The sequence below is a fragment of the Hakea prostrata genome, chromosome 1 (assembly GCF_041222555.1).
Source record: "Hakea prostrata isolate BN-2017 chromosome 1, UWA_Hpros_2, whole genome shotgun sequence".
Taxonomy (NCBI): domain Eukaryota; kingdom Viridiplantae; phylum Streptophyta; class Magnoliopsida; order Proteales; family Proteaceae; genus Hakea; species Hakea prostrata.
Window position 1 is genome coordinate 24,181,904 of NC_142600.1, and position 26,466 is coordinate 24,208,369.

The 26,466-nt window shown below is 36.7% G+C and overlaps 3 protein-coding genes across 3 annotated transcripts; 1 reads left to right on the forward strand and 2 right to left on the reverse strand.

Moving 5' to 3' along the window:
• Positions 1-5,178: 5,178 nt before the first annotated feature.
• Positions 5,179-13,748, forward strand: LOC149028404 (F-box/LRR-repeat protein 17-like). The gene is made up of 11 exons (XM_089136332.1): positions 5,179-5,848; positions 6,246-6,347; positions 7,257-7,401; positions 7,519-7,703; positions 7,963-8,067; positions 12,229-12,326; positions 12,429-12,673; positions 12,759-12,825; positions 12,922-13,007; positions 13,158-13,256; positions 13,345-13,748. The coding sequence occupies exons 1-11, from the start codon at positions 5,277-5,279 to the stop codon at positions 13,405-13,407; spliced, it is 1,767 nt and encodes a 588-aa protein (XP_088992458.1). The 5' UTR covers positions 5,179-5,276; the 3' UTR covers positions 13,408-13,748.
• Positions 13,749-16,587: 2,839 nt separating this feature from the next.
• On the reverse strand, positions 16,588-17,503 carry LOC149028405 (pathogenesis-related protein PR-4-like). Its single transcript, XM_089148387.1, has 2 exons — positions 17,139-17,503; positions 16,588-17,038 (listed from the first exon to the last, which is right to left on the reverse strand). The coding sequence occupies exons 1-2, from the start codon at positions 17,409-17,411 to the stop codon at positions 16,874-16,876; spliced, it is 438 nt and encodes a 145-aa protein (XP_089004513.1). The 5' UTR covers positions 17,412-17,503; the 3' UTR covers positions 16,588-16,873.
• Positions 17,504-22,217: 4,714 nt separating this feature from the next.
• Positions 22,218-25,219, reverse strand: LOC149028406 (auxin-responsive protein IAA16-like). Its single transcript, XM_089136342.1, has 5 exons — positions 24,622-25,219; positions 23,970-24,199; positions 23,713-23,848; positions 23,517-23,578; positions 22,218-22,742 (listed from the first exon to the last, which is right to left on the reverse strand). Exons 1-5 carry the CDS (start codon positions 24,936-24,938, stop codon positions 22,705-22,707), a joined length of 783 nt encoding a protein of 260 aa, XP_088992468.1. The 5' UTR covers positions 24,939-25,219; the 3' UTR covers positions 22,218-22,704.
• Positions 25,220-26,466: the final 1,247 nt, after the last annotated feature.

The following is a 26,466-nucleotide window of genomic DNA, read 5'->3' on the forward strand; positions in this document are numbered from 1 at the left end:
AGCTTTCATTATTCATGTTCATACCTTAGAGGTGATCCCTGCATTTGTCGTTGACGTGAGATTGTTTCTTTCAAGCTTGCTCATTAGGATGGATAGGAAATAATCATTTTATAAAGAATAAAAAAAAGAGTAGTTATCACTTGACCTCTCTTAGTTGATCAAATGACACTTGAATCTCCTTTTAGTTAGATAATATCACTTACATCTCCTCGAACTTGGTAAAGGTATCAAACACTTTTCTGTTTTTAATTTTTTTTAGTTAAATTCTACTTTTACCATTGATATGGAGAAATTCCAAGTGGTCCAAACCATTGATGGACTTAGGTTTGTTAGACCGAGCCCTAGGCTCTAAGCCAGACAAAAGCCCAATTGAGAAAGAATTCTAGTATGCGACCCGAACGACCACCTTCCGTACTTGTGTCCAATTCAACTATTGGAACCTGTGGGAATGCCCTACATCTAACAATCAACAAATTGTGACCCAACACTCATCCAACGGTACACAGTAAATTCACTAAAATTATATAAACCTAATAACTCACCAAACAAAGGTACGCCATTCTTAGCATTTAGGCTCTTGGATCGACTTACTCAAAGTTCACTTCGAAATTGCTTGGCATCCACTAAGTTGATTATCGGTGACATCCGCTCTACCCCCTTGTCATTAATGTTGTTTTTGCAAGTTTTCTTTCGCATGGAAAACAATGATTAGGCATTGGTGCAAAAACCATTAAATTTTTCTAAAATCCCAGGCTACCCTTAACTAAAGAGATGCTTTTGTTTGCACTCCAAATTACCCTCAATTATCCTAGGAGGTAAAATCCAGATTATTCTCAATTAATTTTATTGTTAAAACCCCAAAATGCTCATCTATTCATTATACACATGGACTTTTTCTCATAAAAAAATAAAAATAAAAAAATAAAACTCCTCATCTTCTTCAAGCTTCATCTTCCTTTCAAACTTTCCTTCTTCTTCTCTTTCAAGGATCCCATCTATTCCAAATTGTGGCTTTCCTAGCAAATTAAGCTTGTATTACATTAAATTATAAATAACACATTATTCACGTGTATTTTTTGGAAGAAAAAAATCCATTTATTTACTGTTGTCTTCATGCCACTTTCAAATGATCGAGACATCTTATTTGACAATCATCAGTGTAACATATAAATTTATTTATTTTGCTTTTTGAATAATATTCTTATTTGACGGTATAATTTGCATCATATAAGAAATATACAATGAAAGCTCTCATAAAATACTCATTTTAAATTCATATCTTTTCCAGTGACATTTTAAAATACTAAAGATTATCTTTTAATATTCATGTCCATACATTAGAGGTGATCCTTACGTTCGTAGATGACGAGAGATTGTTTCTCATAATTAAATGTTATTACAAATGGTTTGACACCTTCTTTTTACCAACCCTGCTCATTAGGATAGATAGAAAAGAGTTATTTTATAAAGAAAATTAAGAAATGGTAAATATCACTTATCTCTTCTTCATTGATTAGATGGTACTTGAATCTTCTTTTAGTTGGAAAAATATCACTTACCTCTCTTCGAACTTGGCAAAAATATCAAACACTTTCCTACTATTAATTTTTCAGTTAAATTCTACTTTTACCATTGATATGGAGAAATTGGAAGTGGTCTCAACCAAGGATGGACCTGGGTTCGGTAAACCGGGCCCTAGGAGCCCTAGGCTCATGACCAGACAGAAGCCTGATCGAACGAATCCTTGACAATTAGGGGACGATCTAACTTGAACAACCACCTTTCGTACTAGTGTCCAACTCAACTATTGGAACCTATGGGAATCCCCAGCATCTCACAATTAGCAACTATGACCCAACACTCATTCAATTGTATATAATAAAATCACTAAAATTATATAAACCATTAACTAGCCAAGCAAAGGTACACTAATCATAGCATTTAGGCTCTTGGATCGACTTACTCAAAGTTCACCTCAAAACTGCTTGGCATCCACTAAGTTGATCGTTGATGACATCCGCTCTACACCCCCCCAGTCGGGAACGTTGTTTTTGCAGGTTTTCTTTCGCATGGAAAGCAACGATTAGGCTTTGGTGCAACAACTGTTAAATATTTTTCTAAAATCCCAAGCTACCCTTAACTAAAGAGATGCTTTTATTTGAACTCCAAATTACCCTCAATTATTCATAGGAGGTAAAACCCAAATTATCCTCAATTAATTTTATTATTAAAACCTCCTCTATTCATGATACACATGGACTTTTTCTCAATTAAAAAAAAAAAAAAAAAAAAACTCCTCATCTTCTTCAACCTTCGTCTTGCTTTCAAACTTTCCTCCTTTCCCCCCCCTCCCCTTTCATTCAAGAACCCCATCTATTCCAAACTATGGTTTTCCTAGCAAATTAAGTTTTGACTAAAATTACCATCCTTTGAGATATTTTAACCCTCTAGATGCAAGCCTTAGCTTTGTCGGTGGCTCATAATCCCGATAATTCTCAATGCAGAACAAATAACTCACTAAAACGATGAGTATCCGACCATGTATGCATTGTGGTTGTCCTTGAAGGGCTAAAATACTCTACTTTACTTTGCTAGTGTTCATTGCCGCTTCCAAGCATATGTAAAGGAGGAGCTTTGGTGTGTCAGGTCGACAATCGACACCTAAAAAATCTAGCCAGCTATGTTAGGGCATTCCCAACAAAAAAAAATGACACGCTACACTATGACCAAGGTGTAGTAATAAGTGGGTAAAGGTTAGTTAAATTGTCCCCAATAAGCGACGCCCCCATCAGCACTTGGATGCAGTGATTAGTAGGCAAGGGTTCCTACGTGGCTTCCAAGCCGTAGACAAGTGTGGATAAATAAGCTAGTCTATAAATGTAGGATAGACTGGCATCCTGAAACATAGGATCTTTAACAAAAAAAAAAAAAAAAAAAACTTAAAATTGATAGATGTCGTGAGAAAAAATAATGATTAATATAGGTTGCATTCAATAGACTAGATAAAAGGGTAAAAATCTAAAGATTTTGATGACTTTATACTTTTATATACTGGGGATGAAACTAATAAATGTAGAGTTAGCATAATAGTGAACAGGGATTTGAAGAATGACATAGTGAGTATTAAAAGAGTAGGTGATAAGATTATTGCTATCAATCTTGTAATAGATAAATATATCATAAAATATAATTAGCGCATATGCACATCAAGTAAGATTGGATGAAAGTCTAAAATTATAATTTTGGAAAAATATTGATGGATTAATAGAATGAATTCGTTTATGATAAAAGATTATCACAATGGGTGATTTAAATGGACATATTGGAAAAGATCAAAGAGGCTACGATAATGTACATGAAAGTTATGGATTTGGAGAGGGGAATGAGAAAAGGAACTCAATGTTAGATTTCACTATTGCTTTTGTTTTATCTATTATGAATACTTACTTAAAAAAGAGAGAGGAATGTTTAATTTCCTTCAAAAGTAGACATCATATAAGTGAAATGGATTTCTTCCTGACTAAAAGATATGATCGATTCTTGTGCAAGGAGTGCAATATGATATAAGGGGAAACCTGGATCGCACAATATAGACTAGTGGTCTTTGATATGTGTCTAACTCCAAAAACTCATAAAAGATGTAAGGTTAGCTATCATAGGATAATATGGTGGAACTTTAAATGAGAGTTATTGAAATCCTCATCTAATGAAGTAGTCTAACAATGAACGTAGAATTTTGAGGGGGATACCAAGGCGATGTAGAATGAGATGGCTATGCCTACATGGAAGGTGGCTACAGATGTCATTAGTGAATCAAAAGGAAACTCCATTCTTATAAAGAGACTTGGTAGTGGGATAGGTGAGGCTCAAATGGCCATTAAAAATAAGAAAGCTAGTTTTAATATATGGTAATGGGATAGTGAAGCTCAAGTAGCCATTAAGAATAAGAAAGCTAGTTTTAAGATATGGCAAATGACTAATGATGTTAATGATCTACAAATGTATAGGTTGACTAGAAAAGAAGCTAAGAAATTTGCGAAAAAAAAGAAAAGAAAAATTATGAAGAGTCATATAATAAGTTGGCCACGAAAGAAGGAAAAAAAAAATCCATTTATAAGATAATTGTTAATGTCACCTATAGGGGGTAAACATGCTACTACTAGTGGATTATACAACATTCCGACTAATTACAAATTTTCTCTTGAATTGGCAAACTGAAAGTAAATTGAACAAATTGTAAACACCGACAACACAAATGATTGTATAGTAATTTAACTTAGCATATATATGTTCACTCATCTCTCTGTTTTAAGAGAGATTTTCACTAATGATTTTTTTCAATACAATAGTAGAGGATCAAACTTCTACAAATCTCTGTTGGTCAAGGGTAAGAGCACCATTTATATATCTTTGTTTTTATTCGGGTAAGAGTATCCCTAACAAATCTTAATCTACATAGACTTTACAAAAGCTTGGTAAAATATTACTTAACAAGAGGCGTGACATTTTATCCCTTGTGTATGATGCAATGTAGAACGAATGCATAAAATGAATGTATACACCACAAGTGAATGCCACAATGCCTGCAATCACCTCAACTAAGTTTCAAGAAGCTTGTTTGTCTTCCTTGGAATGTACTTTAAGGGCTGAGTGGGTGTGAAAGTCCAAGAACAAATAAATATTTGATGATTTGAGAGCTCGAGAGTAAGTATGGAAAGTATATTCAATGCAGAAGGTAGAGGTTCTCATATGTGCATGTATGGACTAAGAAACCCTAACTGCTCTTTTATTAATTACTTTCCTGATTTTTTTTTTTGGGGGGGGGGGGTAAAAATATTCAAAGGACAACAAGATTCATTGTTTTAATTAGTTTTCCGTAAATTAAAATTTGGTCTTTAAGTCTTAATTAATTTTATTAATTAAATTAAGTGTTTATTTTTAACAAGAAAAACCTAAAAAGTAGTTAATCATGTGATTTCCCCTTTTCTTTCAGACAAAACGTTTATCATGTTTCATGCCGTAGCTGAGTTGGAGATAGATTGGCTAGAAATTCAGAAATCATTGAGGGCAAAATAGGAAAGCAAATGATTCTCTTCTAATTATTGTGTTTCCATGCGAAGACTAACATGGTGGTAGAAAGGCGCGAAAATATTTCCAATCTCCCGCGTCTTTCCGAGACTTACATCGCCCTTTATTTCCTCAATCACTCTCCTGGCTGTCCGTTTCGAACTGCAACTCACAGTCCAACCTCGCAGCCTCCGCCGATCTAATGCTCAATGCAGAACCGCCGCCACCACTCCACCACCAGCTCTTCCCAAGGCGCCACCACCGCCACTGACTTACCCAATCTCAAGCGCGTGAAAAATCGCGGGAACTACAGCTGTGGCCGGTGTGGGCTTCCCAAGAAAGGCCATTCCTGTCCCGGCGGCGGAACTACCACCACTGCAACCTCCACTGCCGACTCTTCCCCTTTCTTGGCAACCCCTACCCCACCGCGTCTTCCCTTCTCCAACCTCCGCCGCGCTCTTTCATTTGACGATAATGAGGTCGACATTTCACCGAAATCTGACGACGAGAATTGCTACGACGGATCGCCGGAGACGGAGCTGGACGTTGGTAATGGTCGGTTGACTTGGGGTTGCCTGTGGGAGGTTCTAAAGAGGTTACCGCCAGCGTCTTTGTTGTCTGCGGCGAAGGTTTGTAGGGGGTGGAGGGACTGCACTAGGAAGCTCTGGCGAGCGGCGGAGGAGCTGAGGCTTAGGGTCCCTGCAAAGGCCCAAGTTGGGCATGTTGGATTGGTGTTACAGAAGTGTTCTGGGCTCGTCAGGCTCTCTCTTAGGATGGAAAGGTTAGATATTTTGTGGTTCCTCGTTCATGGCTTCACAGATCTGGAGGTTTTGTCGACAACTCGATTAGATCAAGTGGCATCGAGAATAGTTACGAACACTGTCAACAAATTTTCATTTTGGACAAACAAACGATACCATAAAAGTAAAAAAGGGATCTACGATCTCCCCTGGATCCTGTTAATACCAACGGTTTAGTAGGGACATATCAAAGAGGATCAAAAAAAAGTTAATAACAGAAACTACCTTTAATCACCGATTTGTTCTTCATTTACGCTTCCCAGTTCGAAAATTTCCCTTTAAAAATTTCATCTTATTGGTCATATTTTGAGCTATTTTTAGTCGAATCTAGGAAATTAACTGGAGCATTAGATTTATATAATCTCTTTGTTGTTGCAGTGATGTAGATGCAACGATGTTGGCTTGCATTGCGTTCTCTTGTCCTAATCTGGAATCCTTGGAGATCCGTACATCTGAGAGTGCTACCAATCGGATATCTGGGTATTCTTTGTGTTTTTATAATTTAGTTGCTTTTTCTGTCCCCATGTTTACTTATGAACATAGGTACTGTTTGTCCTATTTTCTGACCCCCACTCCCTTTTTATTCTAATTAAATTTCCTGTTGAAGTTACGGGTTATGATTCATAATTTGACAAGCTATTTTGCTTTATGACTATGTGTGGTCTATTATTGTTGCTTGTGATATCAAATCTTTCCTTGTTTTATTTGGATCTAGACTCATTTGAACGTATTATTATTATTATTATTTGATATAATGTGTTTTTGATCAGTTGGTACTGCTCAATGATCAGTTTATCTGTTTTTGTTGGATTGGGCTTTCCATTCTGCTAGAATTTCTCGTCGACACCAAATGTATTTTTTTGTTTTTGTTTGGACTACCATTTCTTGATTATCAATGATACTCATCATGGTTAATTATAGATTTGATTAAATTCATAGAGATCCCATATTTATCTGCAGTAAGATCTGTAGCTTACCATCAATGGGCATTGATGGTAAGGATACCTTTAGCAGTTAAAATTTTTACTTGCTTCGTCACTTGTTCAGACTTCAGAGGCAGTGTTCAGGACTTTCCACCTTTGCCCTTCTGGCGAGTTAATCAGTCTTTTGAAGACTATATATATAGTAGTAATAGTAACATACTAGGAGTTCTGTAACATTCACTCTGTTCCTTAGTTTTGTTTGTTTTTGCTCTTTACCTGTGAAATGGTAATGCTTGTGCCCCGCATAATGTTGTGATTATATAATTGCTATGACTTGCTTGGATATTACTTCTAGAAGTTTTCATTTTCGATCTCTTTTTGTAGGCTTAGCTGGTATAGAAAGTTCTGTTGACACAGGGGCACATAATTTGTCTCTGATTATTGTCCATGTGGCTTTGCATCACAGGGATGAGTTAGGCCGTTTTGTTGCTGACAGACGATGCCTTTCAAGCCTCAAGATGGAAGGTTGTTCTAACCTTGGTGGTTTTAGTCTCTGTTCTCCAACTTTATCCACTCTGTGGCTTTCAGATCTTTTCTCTCTCTCTAAGATGGTAATTTTCTTTGTCTTTACTATTTTCTCTTCAGCTGAAATCTTTGTCTCTGTCTGATTTCTTATTTCTGACTTTCGAATTTAACTAATCTGTTCTGTTCATGTTGGCTCCTGGCAGGTTTTTAACTGCCCGAATTTGAAGGAGCTTTCTTTGGATTTTTCTCGCCAAGAGAAAGATTGTACTGATCTTGCTACGATGGTAGATACCCTTGGAAGGACCTGTCCAAGGTTGAGAAACATTCACATTGCATCACTTCAGCTCTCTCATGCTGTAGTGCTTGCTCTTACTGATGCAAACTTTAGGTTGGTTAGTTGCATTCATTATATGGATCTTTTATTGGTTCTTCAAGAATTCAGATTATAAACAATATTTGCCAGTACTTCACAGAAATCACCACATACTCAATATTTATTAGTTCATCTGTTTCCCCATCTTCTATTATTCATATATAGTGTTCCTCTACCTAGCAAAATTCGGTAACAGTAATAGTTAATGTTGTATTTACTTCGCAAAATTTGGTAATTAGACTTATTATTTCTGCATTGTTGCTTCTCTGTTCAGGAACCTGTGCATGCTTTCTCTTGTTCTTGGTTCAGAAATCACAGATGCCTCTGTAGCTGCCATCGCTTCAAGCTATGACAATCTAGAATTGCTAGATTTGAGTGGGTACGTTTCATTACCTGCTTCAGCTATATCGATTAGTTGTCAAAAAATTGTATTCGACATCCAAGTCATAAAGATGTCTTTAAATCTTAAAACTACATCCTGCTATATGATTAGTTTAGATCTAAGCCCCTGTTTCTCTTTTTAGCAAGGACAATGTGATGCTAGAACAAAATTGGGAATTTGCACATCAAAATGACATCAGAAAGCAGTTACAAATGTGCCTTAGTAATTTCTCATCTAGTTGCATTTAGTACCAGACTGTATGGTGTGTTTGGGGTGGTAGAGGCAGGAAAAGGAAAAAAGATGAGAAAAAACAACACAAATATTAATATGATATTTAGTGACTGATAAATTATAAGTTATGAGAAATTTGATTTGTTCCATTGGCTGATATTGTATGTGTAGTCATTGTTGGCAATCAAAATATAGTGTGTTCTAAGAGTACATGGCTTGTACTGAAGTGAAGGTCCCATTAGAAGGCTTTGGACATTCGCTATGTTTTTAGAGGGTGATTCACACTGTTACAATGGTTTTGGGTATTTATAAAAAGATTTAAGTGTTTTGGGTGAAGCGAAGATTCTTTAGGATGGTGGATTTTACAGGTCACTGCACAAGGATCATGTTGGATGAATTTTTGGATAGGCAATTATTTTTTGGGTTCATCTTCAACTAAAGAAACGTAGTTCATGAAGTCTTTTTTCCAAAGCAGTTTTCGGATTGTGATTCCGATATCAAACGAGCACGTTATGATGTTTCTCATGAGAGTGTGCGATATAGAAACAAATCTAGGCAATGTAGACATTTGATGAAATTTGGTCTCTGTGATGTTATCTATATTCATGGGTTTAAAAATAATTTTTAAAGAATTTGGGGATCCTTTTGAAAGAAGTTTTATTCTCAGGGAGAAACGTGTAATTTTGAAAAATTGAATGGTGTGAATCCAATGGTATTAGAAGGACATGGATGAAGATTCAATTTTAAGGGCCGAGATTGATGCGCTTGGTTTTCAAGTAATCATGATGGAAAAGATTCCATCGCGAGGTGTTTCGTTGGCCGGGAGTATGCATATATGGTACACTGTGAAGTATAGTCATTAGAATGATCCAGTGTGTTGCATGTTTAAGTTATAATAAAAAAGATTCTATTTGAAATAATTTTGTGAAGTCTCATATAACTTAAAATATCCAATGGCTCAGATCTCACCCGCCCTTTTAAAGTGGATATCAAATGGTTGTGTGATTAGATTTTCTTTGGGACTCATCCAAAAGATGAAATCCAACGGTTCCTATACATCAACGTTCATCCTCTTTCAAATAGTTGCTTGTTAGGGTTGAGTTTTTTGAGATTGTAGTTTACTTTTGTGAGAGCAAGAGTTTATATTAGAGTGGGTGCTCGATGTTTTGAATTTAGTGGGTGCTCTCATTTTATTGATCAAAATTTTAATTGGAAAGTATTTAGTAAATACAAAGTTCTATTTAGGGCACTACTTCATGGATGTAGGTAGTTTGGGCGAATCAAGCAAATTTAGTGGCTTATGTCTCTAGTTTATTTTGCATTGCAGTGTATATATTGGAGTGCTTTGATTGTAGAGTGGTGATATACTGTTCTGGTAGACCCAACCACATTGTGGTGTGTGGTGGATGTGTCTTTGTGTAATTGATAGTTACAGGATTATCTTGATCAACCTTGCCTTGAGATTAAGGAAGCGTCATATTGAAGAGAATTTTAGAAGACATTGATTCACTCCCCTCTCAGTGTCAACCTGGGAATAACACGATTGATGTGACACGACCACATCCAATGGAGGCTTTTAAATGCTCATGTATGAAGATGTGATTTAATCTAGATTGAACGCATTAAAAAAACTAGGGCTAAACCGAAGATAATCTTAGGAGAAGTGGTGAGAAGGGAAATGCATAGGTTAGGCTTTGAGTCTACTATGGCCTTAAATAGAGCTTGTTATTCTCAGGTTGACACTGAGAGGGGGGGGGGGAAGGGGTGAATCAGTGTCTTCTAAAATTCTCTTTGATGTAACGCTTCTTTAAACTCAAGACAAGGTTGGTCAAGATAATCCTGTAATTATCAATTACACAAGGGCACGTCCACCACACACCACAATGTGGCTAGGTCTACCAGACAGTGCACCACCACTCTGCAATCAAAGCACTCTTATATATGCAATGAAAAATAAACTAGAAACGCAAGACACCAAATTTATGTGGTTCAGCCAAATTGCCTACATCCACGGAGTAATGCCCTAAATAGAGCTTCGTATTTACTCAATACTTTCCAACTAAAATTTTGATCACTACAATGATCAGAGAGCACCCACTCTCAATTAATTCAAAACATGAAGCACCCACTCCAGTATTAACTTTTGCACCCACAAAAGTATAAGGCTACAACCTCTAAACAACTTAACCCTAACAAGCAACTATTTGAAAGGTAAAACTTTTCAAATTAAGGGAAATTACAATAGATTATTAACCTTCTTCAACATTTTCACCAATATATGCATCCAAGCTTGTTCTCCATACCCCTCTTGCTTCTTGGCTTCTCCTCCTTGTATTTCTTAGTCTTCACAAGCCAAAAATCTCAAAAAACCTCTTCTGTTTTGCTCAAGTTTGAGCTTTTAAAGAGAATGAACGTTGATGCGCAGGAACCGTTGGATTTCATCTTCTAGATGAGTCCTAAAGAGAATCTAATCACACAGCTGTTGGATATCCACTTTAAAAAGGCGGGTGAGATCTAGGCCGTTAGATCTTTTAAGTGATGTAAGATTAGAGTACCCTTCACCAGATTATTTCAAATGGAATCTTTTCTAATCATACTTTTAAGTTGTGATACACAGGATCATGTTGATCATTATACTTTGCAGTGCACCACATTATCATGCTCCCAACCAACCAAAAGGCACGCGATGGAATCTTTTCCGTCTTGGACACTTGAAAACCAAGCGCATCAATCTCGACCCTCAATATTGGATCTTCATCCACGTCTTTCTAATGACCATTAGATTGTATCATTCAATCTTTCAAAATTACACTTTCCTCATTGAGATGTAAAACTTATTTCACAAAGACCCCCGGACTCTTAAAAATTATTTTCGAAACCCTGAGAGTAGATTACATCACAGCAGCCAAATTTGATATTTCTTCTATAATGCCCAGATTTGCTTCCATATCACACACTCTCACGATAAACCTCATAACTTCCTTGTTTGTTATCGAAATCACAATCCGAAAAGTGCGTTGGAAAGAAGACTTCATGAACTAAGTTTCTTCAGTTTAAGTCGAACCCAGAAAACAACTGGATGACTACTCAAAAATTCATCCAAAGTGACCCTTGTACAGTGACCTGTGAAATCCACTATTCTAAGTAATCTTCACTTCATCCAAAACACTTAAATCTTCTCACAAACATTCAAAACTGTTGTAATAGTGTTAATCACCCTCTAAAAAATATAACAAATGCCCAAAGCCTTCTATGGGAGCTTCACTTTAGTACAAGTCATGTACTTTTAGAACACATTGTATTTTAGTTGCCAACAATGACAACATATGCAATCTTAGCTAATGGAACAATAGAGCTGATTGGAAGCCAGGGATCCATGTAGACATGCATTTAGTTGTATCTGCTAGTCTCTTTGAAAAGCTGAATGTTTAATTGTACAACTCTAGGGCCAGGTAGAACTGCTGAGCAAATACAAAGAAGTGGAGGTGTAATGTAATTCTTTTCGCAAGTCACTATGGCTGTTTGGTGAATAACTTTTGTCTCTCTGCTCAGATTTATAAATACAGAATGAGGTTGACTGGGCCTAGTTGTTGTATTAATCTACTCTTCCTGTTATACCAGAAATTTGGCTTCAGTTTTGCCAATGGTGCTGCAATTTTCCAATTTCAAACTAGATTTGGCCAAGTCGTTTTCTTATGAGGATCCTTTTTGCTCAGATCATTATGGTTGTAAAGAAGACCTTTTTGGATTTAACTTGGCTAAGTTAAGAACCCACGTTTCTTAAGATTGAGCCATAAAATGGTTGGTTTCTGAATTAACTGATAAAATATCTATACATAAACGTTGGTCTTTGACCAAAAAAACAAGCTGCCTTTAGTTTCTGTCTTTTGGATTGGAGTTCTAATGGTTTGCTGGTAATGTTTTCAGATCCAGCATCAGTGACAGTGGCATTGGGATGATCTGCAACGTGTTCCCTGACACTCTATCTAGACTTCTTCTTGCGCTTTGTCCCAATATCAGCTCAAGTAATCAGGCTAAACTCCCTGTCACCACTTAGTAGATGCTATGGTTTTGCATTCATTCTGTGTTTAGTTTTCAGTTCCTCTGATCTTGTCCTTGTGTCCTAGGTGGAATCCAATTTGCTACTGCACAGTTGCCTCTTTTGGAACTTGTGGACTGTGGAATGACTATATGTGATCCCAATTCTCAAAATCAAAACTCTGTAGATGAGTCTAACTCTGCTAACAGTGGTTGTGAACCTAAGCATTTTCAGGAAACACCCAACAGCAAGCTGCACCATGTTTTCCAGAAGCTTATTATCAAACATGGTCGGTTGAAGAAACTCAGCCTTTGGGGTTGTTCTGGTTTAGATGTAAGAGCCTTGATACAAATAACAAAAATTTTATATTCCTTCTTGAGTTAGTGCACTAGTTTACCTTTTTGGAATTGAATTGCAGGCCCTGTATCTCAACTGTCCCGAGCTCAATGATCTGAATCTGAATGCCTGTACAAACCTGCATCCTGGTATGTCAGGAGACGTTTCTCTGGACTTCTGAGCATCTAAATGTTATGTTGCCTTTTGGGTTTTTGTAGTAACTGTTTGTTGTATGTTCTTTGCAGAGAGATTGTTACTTCAGTGCCAGAATTTGCAAAACATACATGTTTTGGGATGTCAAGAGATGTTAATTGAAACAATTCAAAGCCAGGTTACAATATTCTCTTTCTCGTTTCAATATTTATTGTTTAGCCATTTTTGGCATTTAAACTTGGAATAGTTACTATTTTTGTATGAACCACTGCTGTGGACAAGCAGGAGGATTTCTGTCTTAACAAGTTGTTTCGCCATTGTCTTGCAGGCGTATAGAGATTCTGTTAATCCGGAAGATCACTTTCCTTGCAAACGCTTGGCAGATGGTTCAAAGAGGATCCGGGTTCCACATTTTCTCACCCCACAGGTAGGACTGCATTATGCTAAAAATGAGGTATTTGAAATTTAGTACTCTTGAGAGAATTATTTCATAAAAACTACAAGTACTGTTGCAGCCATCCAATGAGAAGGGAAGGAGGCGACTACTGAGACCAAGGTGTTCTTTGCTCCTGGACTGATCAACATATACTTTTGCCCCATCTCTGCCTTAATTTCTTGCCTACCATTTCTGAGTAATCTTTTGGGGCTTCTGCCTCCCAAGCTCCCCTGAGCCTTTCAATTATCAGTCATTCAAGGTGCTTTAACTGCTTGTAGAGATGGAAGTGGAACAATGTACATTCTGTCATTCCTCAGTGGAACCATCAAAACCTTTCAAAAATTTCTATTTGGGTTGTTGGATGGAGGACATGATTGACATAACTCATGTTTCAACTTTCAAAATTCAAATGAATAAAAATGAAAAATAAAATTCAATAATACATATAAATTTTTATTCCCAAAGAAACCTATTTTGGTTACTGGTATTGATTTGCTTTGTGGTAACTGTTAAACCATTCTGCTACCGTAATCGCTGGCAAGTGGTAATAGACTTGGAAGAAGCGGTGCAGATAAGTTGGTGTAAGAAATAGAAGATGAATTAAACATGAGTTTATTCAGAAAAAAGTGTAGTACACGAGTCCCTACAATGTAGTCAGGGCGGTTGTAAATACTCTTACTCCTACTTAGACCTGTAAAACGGATCGGATTTGGCTCGGATATACCAGTATCCGAATCTGATTAGCAAATCTGAATCCGAATCCAAATCCGACAAAAATTTAGAAAAGGCATCCGAATTCGAATCCAAAACTTTATTGGATATCCTATAATAATCTGATCCGATAAACTATTTGATTATTGATTGATAATTGTCATTTTTTTATATTTTTTATTATAAATTTCTAATTTCTGATTACCAAATACCACTATCCGAATCCGATTACCGGTATCCGAATTTGATTATCGTCCATTTTTTTAAGAGCAAATTGCACTGGCACCCCAAAATGGAGGCTTTAAAGCACTGACACCCCATTTTATGTTTGAAAAACACATACACCCAATTCATTAAACATGGTAGTCCATTCTGTTATTGAAACCATTAGTCCACTACTTATTTTTCATAAATTCCAAAAATGCCCTTACCAAAAACAGAAAAAAAAAGGACCAAATTGATTCTCTCTCCTCACTCGACTCTGCGGTTCACCTCTCCACCTTCGGCTCCGGCACCCGCAACGACGCCACCACCACCATTATTGCCTCAATAAGAAGAATTGAAGCTCCTCTGATTGAGGATCGTATATGGTTCTCACTTCTCACTCTAATTCTATTAATTGCGCTTCTTACCAAATGACCAAAAAAATCTCTCTCTCTCTTTCTCAGTTGTTCTCTCGAAACGGTTATATGAGATTAGTGAGGCGAGGATACGTTGAGGAGTCAGTAGTGGGAGTTTCACATTCACTTTTGGATTCCACTTCTTCCTCTTCACCAATTTCATCTCCTCTCTCTCTTCAGCTTTCACTTATTCACTCAGTTCATTGGTATACTATATCCATCAACCACTCTCTTCTCTTCTCTTCTCGTTTCTTCTTCTTGATCTTTTCTTCTGCCTGAGCTCAGCTGTTATGTTCGAGTTGCACTTGTTCGATATTCATCTTATTATTCCGAGCTTGATCTTGATCGATGGAAAGTCGCAAGAACCCAGACCTCGATGCCCTTCAAGGGTTTCGTTCTTGGAAAGCCATCGGTTTCTCCCAGCGAAGTCAGGAAGGTAACTACCATACGGATCAAGCTCCCGATCGTAGCAATCCCTAAAATCAGGGTTTAATGAGAGAAGAAACGAAAAAGGGCCGGCAGAGGACGATTTTGTGATCTTGTGGTCGTCTCTGTTTTCTTTCTCTGCAAATCTTAGACGATTTTGTGGCATTTAGGGTGAATCGTATCAGTCCCGAAGATCCTTTCCAAGCAATGCCATCTTATTGATCTTTCTTCTCCAGGTATGTATTCTATTTAGCTCTGGTTTGGACATTGTGTTTTTATTTTTTATTTTTGTTTCTTTGGGTGAGCTGAATAGATTAGCCTTTGCGTTTGTGTCTTTGGTTTTGTGGATGAACTGGTAAAGGAAGAGTCACAGCTGCCCAAACGCCAGCCCCTTCAATCTTCTCAAGAAGTCAGTGTCGTCTAGCCAAAGATCCGGCGAAGGAAAAGCCCCCACTGATGCTCCCTTGGGTTGCCTGGTGACACATAGTGGCGTCGTTGCGGTTGCCGGAGCCGAAGGTGGAGAGGTGAACCACAGAGTCGAGTGAGGAGAGAGAATCAATCTGGTCCTTTTTTTTTTGTTTTTGTTTTTGATAAGGGCATTTTTAGAATTTAAGAAAAATAAGTAGTGGACTAATGGTTTCAATAATAGAATGGACTACCATGTTTAATGAATTGGGTGTATGTGTTTTTCAAACATAAAATGGGGTGTCAGTGCTTTAAAGCCTTCATTTTGGGGTGCCAGTGCAATTTGCTCTTTTTTAAAAAAAAAATGTTAAATACTTCACTCTATCCGGATAAAATTATAAAATTTTATTTGGGTATTATCTGATCTGATAAGCAATTATCCGAATCCGAATCGGTTGCTTAACCAGATGGATACGGATATTTTCCGGTAAGAAAATTTTTGGATACGGATACCTTTAAACGAATACGAATGCGAATTCGGAGGTAGATTTCGACTATCCATTTACAAGTCTACTCCTACTTAGCTGGTGTTTATTGTAATAGTCAAGGTCTCTTTCATATTTCAAAGTAAAATGGTGAAGGATATTGTGAAAAATTAGGCATTCAATTTAGTCACTAATGACAAAAACCACTTAATGAGGAGGTCATAAGTTTGACTTTCTCGATGGTATATGTAATAATTCTCCCCTCTTGTGTGTGTGTGTGGGGGGGGGGGGGGGAAGATGGTGCAACATGGCTTGAATTTATAGGGTTGGTGAGGGCCTGGTAGGGTAGTCTGAGTCTGGACTTTAGCCTGTTGGGTCGGAGGATTTGGTTTTTTGGAAAATCAGATTCGTGGCTCGTCGGAGACCTTGAGGCTGCTACATCAGTTGACATCAAGTCTTCCACACTCACCAATTTGAGACTAGAGTGAAGAATCCAAATCCGAATTGAGTTGGAAATTAGCCTTAAAAGTCAGATTAGGCGATTGAACCTCTTCGTCTCTTGACATCCAAACATTGCACAGTGAGCATGAAAATTATTTAATTTCATTCTGATATGGCCTAGCGGATAATACCACTGGTCTGGGTAAGCAAATTGTAAGGCTACAAAGGCACCGGTGGCTTTCCAAGAGGATGAGGGTGTCAGTGCTCACTGCTCAGGCTGAATTCCAACCAAAACCAACTGGTACAAGTACAATCCAGGTCCGAACTGAACCCAACTTCTAAATCAACAGAACACTCAAGAAAGGAACTCTGTAATATCCAACAATGGAACCGTGCAACCCATTTTATTTTTCAATATTTATTATAAGGAGTAGATTTTTAATTATTACATGGTGATACATATATATATAATAGAATATTAGTAGGCAAGGAAAGGGACTTCCATTCGATACAAAGGCCGTCAGCAGCTGACGAACTCGTAGTTGACGGTGAGGTGGCCCTGATTGTAGCCATTGCCATCAGTGTCCAGCTTCTCAAACGCACTCCAGTCCAAATCCAGACCTCCATTAGAGCACTGATCCACGATCCTCACTGTTAGCTCAGACCCAGTCCCTGTGTTCGTCACCTGCGCGCGGTCAATGGCAAAAATCACAACTCAGTTCAAAAATGTATGATCACTATCTGTTCGAGGAAATTACTCCGAAGATAGGTTTGGTATATATTACCTTCAAGCATTTGCCACAAGCGTCCTGTCCAGTCGGGCCGGATGGGCCGCAGAAGGCAGTCCACTCGTACTTGCTGCGCCATTCGTAGGACTGGTCGGCGTCCCATGTTGCGCAGTAAGCGCTCACCGCTCTCAGGTCGTATCCATTCTGAGATGCATTGTAGAAGTTGTACGTTGCTCTCACGTTCGAAGCGCTCTGTGCCATTGCTCCACCTGCTGTTGCACACACCAGCAATGCAACACACGTTACTTGATAGTATGCACTGCTACTCATCTTTTCTCTACCTATATATATTTCCTCTCCGAAAATGTGGTTGAAGTTGGGAGTTTCTGGCCCTGAGAATTACCTCCGTTTGTGAGGGAAGATGGTGCAAGAAGGGTTGAATTTATAGAGTTGGGGATGGCCAGGTGGGGGCCTGGGGAGATTGACCGAAATTTTGAAATCTCTACCATTGCAAGATTCAAGTCTGTCCCGTCAAGCACGAATGCATTAATTTTAATTAGAAAGTGCGCAAAAACGAAGATGAACTACAGTTGCCTAATCTGACTTTCAACGCTAATTTCCAATCCTACCTCAATTAATCTTCACTAGAAGTCTTAGCAGAAATTTGACTTTCCACAAAACATAATTCTCTAATTCTACGAGTTATGAGTCGAAAGGTCGAGATCGAAATCTTTACTGTTGGCAGCACAGTTAACGTGCAACACTGAAATTGAATAGGTCCCCGTCCTGACACTTTATAGGTGGAGTGTTTTGCTGAACCTTGACCACCGGCAGAGATTGATCTAGATTGATATATCATATGATTCAATTTAGTACGATTGATCTGGATTTCTATCCATATCTGATTCGACTAAAACAGACAACGCTTGACGAGTCCTCAATAAAAATCATGGGATAGAGGAGTCTTCTTCTTGTTGGCAACTCTACATGTTTTTTCCACCGACTGTGGAGATAATGAAGGCGAGATTTTTTGAAAATTGAAAACTAGAAAGGACCGAAGGAATGGATGAAACGAGATTTATGGGGATAAGGCATTCTGTGTGGCTGCTCACATTTTTTACAGGTCGTATCTATGTGTCCGGTCAAATTATCTTAGTCAGATTAATATTTCTCAGCCATCAATTAATACATCTTAGCTCCATATGGAGATGTAACAACAGCATGACCACAAATATTTGGCCAGTTCCTACTAAACTATAGTTTTAGAAGAGAGGTCAGTAGATCTTTCTAAATGTATGATGGAGATGTGTGGAAAAAACACAATTGATCTGGACTCTTACACAAGTAAGTAATTGCAGTGGTTCAGATTAGATAGTTGATAGAAAACTTCACATTTGGCAATTTGATTTATTTTAAAAAAAATAAATTAAAAACGTAATTTATTCAATAAAATAGCTATTACAAGCAATAACATATGCATAACGATTCAGAAGTCAAGGATTGGACATATGCAAAACTTTCTAGACAAGGAATCCGCTGTAGAGTTAAGATTTTTTTTGGTAGAATAGAGTTAAGATTCTTGTAATAAGATTAAACACAAGTAATTTTAAAGCTTTCTTGAGGTGAAAAATGTCCAAGAAAATATGCTCAAACTCTAGGACAAGTGAGGAATTAATGTGTTCAATAACGTCATTTGAATTAGATTCAATAATAAGATGTCGAGTCCCTATTCGTCTAGCTTAGAGAATACTTGCACGTATTACATGGGCTTTTTTGGTGTATTAAGAGCTTCTAATATATTGGGATGGGAATGAGAATATTAATGCCGCCGAATGGGTGCGAACCAAAGACCTCCGTGTGGGAAGTTGGGCCTGTAACCGCTTTACTAACCCACAATCGTAAACGCGACTACCGGAGCTCCACAATCGTTCCTTGTGATATTTTGAAATTAAAGATTGGGAAGAGGCCTGGTACTTGATCGATCATTTACTAATAGGGCATGTCTCTTCCATGAGGCCCAAACAATGAAGTTGAATTAGTTGGACTGATTAAGCTTTCACCAAAACCAACTAACTTGTCAAATCCAGCCCAACTAACTTAATTGCTGGCCCAAGCCCAACTAACTTGATAAAATCCAGCCCAACCCATCATTTTGCTTTGCTAGGGTTTATTTATTGGTTCTAGGCCCATACATTGCACTCTGATTGTAATCAGACCTCATGTAAGCATGATCAAGTGTCAAATTTCAGGCTAAACCGAAACCCAGAACAAACTAAACCGGTACACGTTTCCATGGTCCATACAAGTAAACCCGAAACTGACCCGATCAAATTCAATGGTCTATAAATACCCCAATTACCAAAAGAACCATGGTTGCTAATATATTTAATTATATTGTTTTCTTCACTTGGAAGTGTATTATCATCACCTTTGATATATATATAATTATAATAACAGTAAAAGCATCTTCAAAAGGAATCACAAAATATAGGTGCAGGATTTGGGGAGCTAAGGAAATGATTTTGGCGAAATTTCAGGAATATGTTTTTGGTTTCATGTTTCAAAATTGGCCGACCAAATGGACCACTATTCCGGAACCTTTAGAATGGTTGCTTGCTTCAAACAATGGAGAAGTTGTTACTGGTTAGGCTAAGATTTTGATCGAAGCAAGATTATATCTCTTGGATTTGGTGATTAATCCAATGGATTTGATGGTCCCTAACTCTATATATATTAATGATCTAATTAAATTGTGATATTAGCATCTCTTCAAGGATTTGGTGGTCCTAAACTTTGGGGGATAGACCTAGAAAGTCTGTGAATAAAAGCTCTTGTAGACTTTACTCCCTTAACAAGTTGACATTTTCATAATTTTCTAAGGTGCACGCTTTAAAGGATGAAATTATTAAATAAAGATCTTAATCAAGTGATTAGCTAGCTAGTGATGTGGGGTTACTATTAGATGCTGCAAATATATCAAAATAGGGGACCATATATGCATGAGAACTCTTTGAGGTACCAGTGAGGGCAAGTCTGGTTAAGGTCTAATTATATTTATTAACAGTAAGATGAACATTTGTTATTGTTCTTCCTATGATTTTATTCGGTTTATTATCTTCTATTATTGATGTTTAAGTTTTATTACTTCTACTAAAAAGAAAAAGTCAATATAATTCACATTCAGTTCTTTAATCAAATTTCTAATTACCCCCAATTTTTATGGTGTGAGGTGCTGTTTCATTCATTTTGGACTGGTTTTATGAACCATTCAATTGATTAATTTTTTGTAATAGAAAATTTTGAAGTTGTTTTGATTGCTCAAGAGAAAAATCTATTTGAAAGGACAACTTCTTCTTTTTTTTGTGTAAGAAGATTCTTTATGTTTCCCTGAAAATGAATGGTAGTGGTGGGTGAAGAGTACTTAGACTAGGCCAACAAGGGGGTGTGGCAATGGTGATGAAGATGAAGTGACCATAAGGAGACAAAGGAAAGTATTTTTGATATGAAGTTATTATTTTTTCCATCAAATTAATTATATACTCTTTTTTTTTTTTTAATAGAGGTATAGTGAAATCAATTTGGTTTTGCAACCATGGAATATGAATGAAACGCTTGTTCTTCACAGTCAGAAAAGTTGCATTTGATTTCGATGTCATTGAGATAACATGTAAAATAATAATTTTCAAAATAAAAATTATCACACAAAAATTGATATAAAAATTATAATGAGTAAGCTTTACATTCTTCTACCACATTATACATAAGGGTCATAATAGTCTTGGAAGAAATGTGAAGAGTTAGAGATTAAGTTTAATGTAGAAGGATAGATGAGGTCTTCCTACCTTATTATATGTAAAGGTATAAGAAATTTTCTTCATCTCTTTGGTATCCATTTCAAATCCTGTTTAAAAGAATAAGAAAACCTAAAATCCATATTAGACTTTTTATCTATTACAGATTCTGGGTAAAAATTCATTCAATTCATTTCTATGTAAATCACTCAGAATTCCAATGCAAATTGAACATAAACATACATTTTTTATTTTATTTTTTTATGAAAACCCTATCATTTTTCCTTTTTCCTACTCTCATACTCTAATGATTTGTTTTTGTCAATTTTTCTTATTTTTCATTCTTATGAACAGAAGTTATCAAACTATTTTTCATGTTTGACCAAATGAGGTGCAACCCTAAAAAATTCAGAATTATTTTAGATCACTGGGACCAGCTCAGATTGAATTAATATAGATCAGATACAGATGACTATTACTATTTTTTTCATACTGCTGCATCCGTCTCTTTCTTTTCATTGTGGGACCAAATTAATTCCCTATGAGATTTAAAATGCGAATATCTTCTCAAGACCCCCAGAGGCCACAAACACCTCTCCCATCTTTCTCACCCCACCTCAGGAAAAGATAATAACAAAATAGTACTTAACAGTAAAATTCCAACACAGAAAGAGAGAAAATTTATACCTGAATAGTCTCTAACACAAACATAGGATCCAACGAAAAATGGGTTTAAGAAGAGTTGAATTTTGGCACATTCTTTAACAATATTGTCTCCATTAATTGTGATTCAAGGAAGACACATTGACTCAGAACAAGATTATATTACAGAAACTTGGATTAATGGAAATGCTCTTTATTACATAAAGTTGGTCAGCACTTGACTGAGACTTCGAGGCTTTTTGAAGTAGATCAAAGTGATTAGCATTTGTAAATGCTTAATCAAGTCCTATAAGATATAATTAATTAAGAAACTTCACTCCTTAAGCATAGTTTTCTTCATCTTCCATTGAAGTGGCTATAGTCAAATTATAATCACCTCCATTAAGGTCAGATTAATTAAAATTTTGTTGGATCTGATTGATTCTTGAGGGGAGAGAAGAAGTCAAACACCACCCAACAATCCATGCATTGCAGCCTTGCAGCCCACTTGTTTTATTATAAATTTTGTTAAAGAAAGTTTAACTTCTCATCATGATAAGCACAAGCATGCAAGCTAAGCAGTGCTGGCTTTCTGGTTCCTCTACCATCATGGCTCGTTAAATAATTCAAATCCCATTAGAGATTAGCTCAGACAAAGAGACAATAGTACGTACTTCAAAATTAGTAATGCCCATCAACATGCACCTGGCATTGCTCCCTCCTTTACAAGGCCACCATTAGTTGAAATATATTATTTTCCTCATGATCATTAAAAAAAAACAAAACACTTACAATAAAGGAAGGTGTCTCATGATATACATTGAATCTCACAGAAAAATAACAGCAAAGCTGAAAGGAATAACACCAAGAAGGCAAGAACAACAGCTGCAACAGCAGCAGCAGCTGTAGTTGCAGCAACAGCAAAAGATGTGATTATTAAGCACGCCATTAATAATAAACAAGCAAGCTACACATAACCACAGGTCTCGTACTACACAAATGTTATTACTTCTTGTCCATATAACAAATAACACGTAAATTTTATATATGTTCATTATATTAAATGCTGACAGCAGAAATACAAATACACTTAAGTGCTCCATCCATGATTTCTTGCAGTTTAATCTTCACTTCAGTTTTGCTTCTGGAGAAAGAAAGTTGGAGATCGAATGAGGTGGTGGTTGCTTCCTTTAGCTTCTGTTCTTGCATTTCTCCACAGCTCTTGGTGCTGAAATTAATCCACAAAGCATCAGATTAGTGTTTTTCTTTTTATAATTATGGGTAAATTATCAGATTTGTTCTTGAATTTAAGTGGAACTGCTTGAAAGTGTTTTCTCTTAAATAAAACTTAACCCATAAGTTTAAAGGGCTCCCTAAGGGCTAACCTAAATCATTATTAATATAATAATGGAAGAGTACTGGATCCACTTGTACAGCCTATGCCACCACACACATGACACAACCCTAATGATATATCTCTCTATAATATCTTATGAAAATTAATGGAGTATATTAATGGCTTCTCTACTTTTGAATTTAGAACTTCATGCACCCTTCTAATTAATTGTATGTTAATTTCAAAAATAGGTGTATTCAAAAATTTCTTAGTATGGCTGGGAAGTTATACTATTACTTTTGTAAAAAAAAATTTTTATAATATAAAAAGGCAAAAAAGTAATAAGGGTAATTCAACCCTTTAAAAACGGCCATAAGTCTCTTAAGAAGTACCCAATAAGCTATAGAATTCAATCATATGTGATATTCCAATCTAAAGATACTTTGTGGATCTACGATAGTTCTTGGATTAGAATATTCTTGGGCACTTGATAGGACATCCCCTCCAAATGAAAATAAGATCAGAGGATTTCTACTTGGCTGCATGGTCTCAGCACCAGCATCGAATGGAGAAAAAAAAGGAAAACAAATATATTGGTTTAATCAAATTTTAGGTTATTAATTTCAAAACCAAAACAGAAAATTATGCATAAAGTAAGGAACTAACCAAGTCCAATTGCCTCTGATCCCTTCATTATACGCAAGCGCTTGCATGAATCTACAAACATCCTGGTTCAAACATAAAGAAATCTTTGAAATTAAGGATACATCATGAACATGAACATGAAAGCATAGATATATACAAATTTTCTGCAAAATATCATGAATAGCACAGAAAGGAACTGGGTTAACAAAGAACTTACTCCCAAGGGACATCACCAACAAGCATCCAGTCTCCATCCTTGTCTTCGTACGTTGGTACGTACTCAGAATCATTTAATAGATCCATCAACTTGCTCTCATTCATGAAATCTTTCATTCCTTGTGGTCCACAGTTACCTTCATCATCCATAGATCAACAAGATAAGAAAACAAAAGAAATTGTTTAAAACATCTATAATCTACGTAGATCAATGAGCAATGATGAAGCCCGAAGGAACTAATAGCTAATTGTAGTTACCTATAGTGAAGGAGCTAAACATCTTTCCTAAAGCATCAGAGAGTTCTTGGTAGCTCTTATACATCTTCAAGTCCACCTTACGTAAATAAGGTGCTCCATCCATGCTAACCTTCACGAAAGCTGCACTTCCTCCATTAGCTGCTTTCTCAGTCTCCTCAGTGTTGTTCTTCTGGACAGATAAGATGTTCTTTCTGAAAGATCGAACTGGTGGCCAACCCACAACTTGTGTCCTGAAATTTTTTTTTCCAATTTACTTCATTAGTTCTTTTCTTTTGTTTTTTTTTATCTGGCAGGTTTTCATGTTCCTAGCTAAGCAAGAAATTATTGTTTCCAGGATTTTTTATTTTTCCCCCTTAAAGAGCAATTTGATTTATGTTTAAAAGTAAAGAATATGATGTATACACTTTAGTCACCTTTAAACTTTCAAGAAAAGCTGGTTAAGCTTAAAGAAATCATCAAGAAGCAGGTGATTATAATTAAATTGTTTCAAATTTTAACAAAATAATTTGCCAAAATTAGATCAAATTTGTTAAAAGAAAAAAAAATATTACATGTTTATAAATGAAAAATAGGAAGAAAAAAATATCATATAAGGAATAAAGATTTTAGGTGTTAGGAGACTAGTAACACAAGAATTGAAGAAGAAACATACTTGGTGGGTGGCTTGGCAGGATCAGTTGAAGAAGGAAGAAGGTTCTTCTCCTTGTTGATTGGGTTCTTCTTCTCAGTTGAATCCAAATCAGATTCCTTGGAAGGAAAGTTGAGTTGCAAATCCACTGTTTCAGAGAAGCCTCTCTTGCCACCATTCTTGCTGGTGGTCTCACCATCCACGGTGGTTCCACTGCTACTTCCACCTCCTCCAGGCAACCCAAGACGCAACTCTGTCTCTTCAAAATTAATCATGCTGTAGTTGTCACGCTCCGCCGCCGCAGCGGCCAGCATATTGGTCATTCTCCGGCCGACTTCCATGAAATTTCCTGCTATTGAAAGCAGTAGAAAAGTAACCCTTCTTTCTTGTCACTCACTTCCTTTTTGTTTGATTTTTTTAAAAAAAAAAACCAAAACACTCGCTTTATTTCTCCACCTCTATCCTCTTCTCTGTGCTTGAGTTGCTAAGCTTTTCTTGTTTGCTTCTGCGTGTGGTCACTGGTCAGTGGTGTGGCTGGAAGAGATTCAGAGCAGACTGAAGAGAGAGAGAAAGGGAGAGGTTTACAGAAATAGAAAGGAATGGAAGGGAACGAAGAAGGTATAATAGGCGCAGCTTGATATATTAGTAGTATATTGAGTGGATGAGAGTACACTGTACTACGGTGTCTCCCGCCGTCCTGATTTTGACACGTGTTTTGTTAGATAAGATGGACGCTTTGCCGTGCGAATGTGATGAAATGATAGCGTCAGCTTCCAATGATTGTGGTAGGCAAAGACTGGACATCTCTCCATCATCTCATCTCATCTCATCTCATCTCATCTCTCTCCACTTTTGATTGCTGAGGGTGCACCTCAACCTAATACTATCTTCTCCAACCAACAAAAGCCTACCCTTCCTTTTCCATGTCTCCCCGTGATTTACCTTTCAAGTGAATTTTTCTTTTTTTGAACTAACTAATACCTTTATATATGCTAGGGTTTGTCCTTCCTTCCTCAAGATTTTGAACTCTGTCTCATGTCATGAGGTGTTAGTCTTTGTCCGTAAGTAAAAATTTATTTACAATGATGATATACTTAATGAAATTTATTCCAATTATTCTCTAAAGTAAAATGTATTCTAAAGTCTCTAAATGAAAAAAGTACGATTAGAGAAATTGTATAAATATTTTTCTCAATTAGGGTTAGATTTGAGAGTCGCTTAACTACTATAAGTTTATACTCTCGTTACACTTCTCCATTACATATTAAGAAGGAATTCATCTTTATTTTTCTTTGTCAGAATTTAAAAGATGAATTCTCTTTACCGTGATTGTGACTCTAGTTTTGATATATCATATACTTAACCTTTTAAATTAATTACAAACACCAACAAGGCAAGAACAAAGCAGCTATCATGTGGGAAGGAAATTTCCTTTAATGGATAGTTTTGTATGAGATCATCGACACCCATTATGGAGTGAAATAATGAGATGAGAAAAATATTTACAGTACAATAAATTGTACCAAAAATGCAGTGGGACAAGTCAACTGATTGCAAGCATGTGGTGAGATTCATAAAATAAAGTGAGGAAAAGAGATGGGCCCCATCTACTCCATGTGACCTTGTTGGCATGTCCCCTCCCCTCTAAACCCTCTCCCATGTGCGCCGCTTCAGGGTGTGCCCCCCCCTAATTTCCTAGTTGCTTCTCATCTACTGATCTCTACTCTACCTATACTATAATCTCTTCTCTCTTCTCTTTCAATCCTAATTAGGAGATAACACCTCACTCATAAGCAACCTCTACTACAGCCTTACTCCTACTAATCATCCCCTTAATCCCAACTAATTAATACCTAACAAGTATTACTT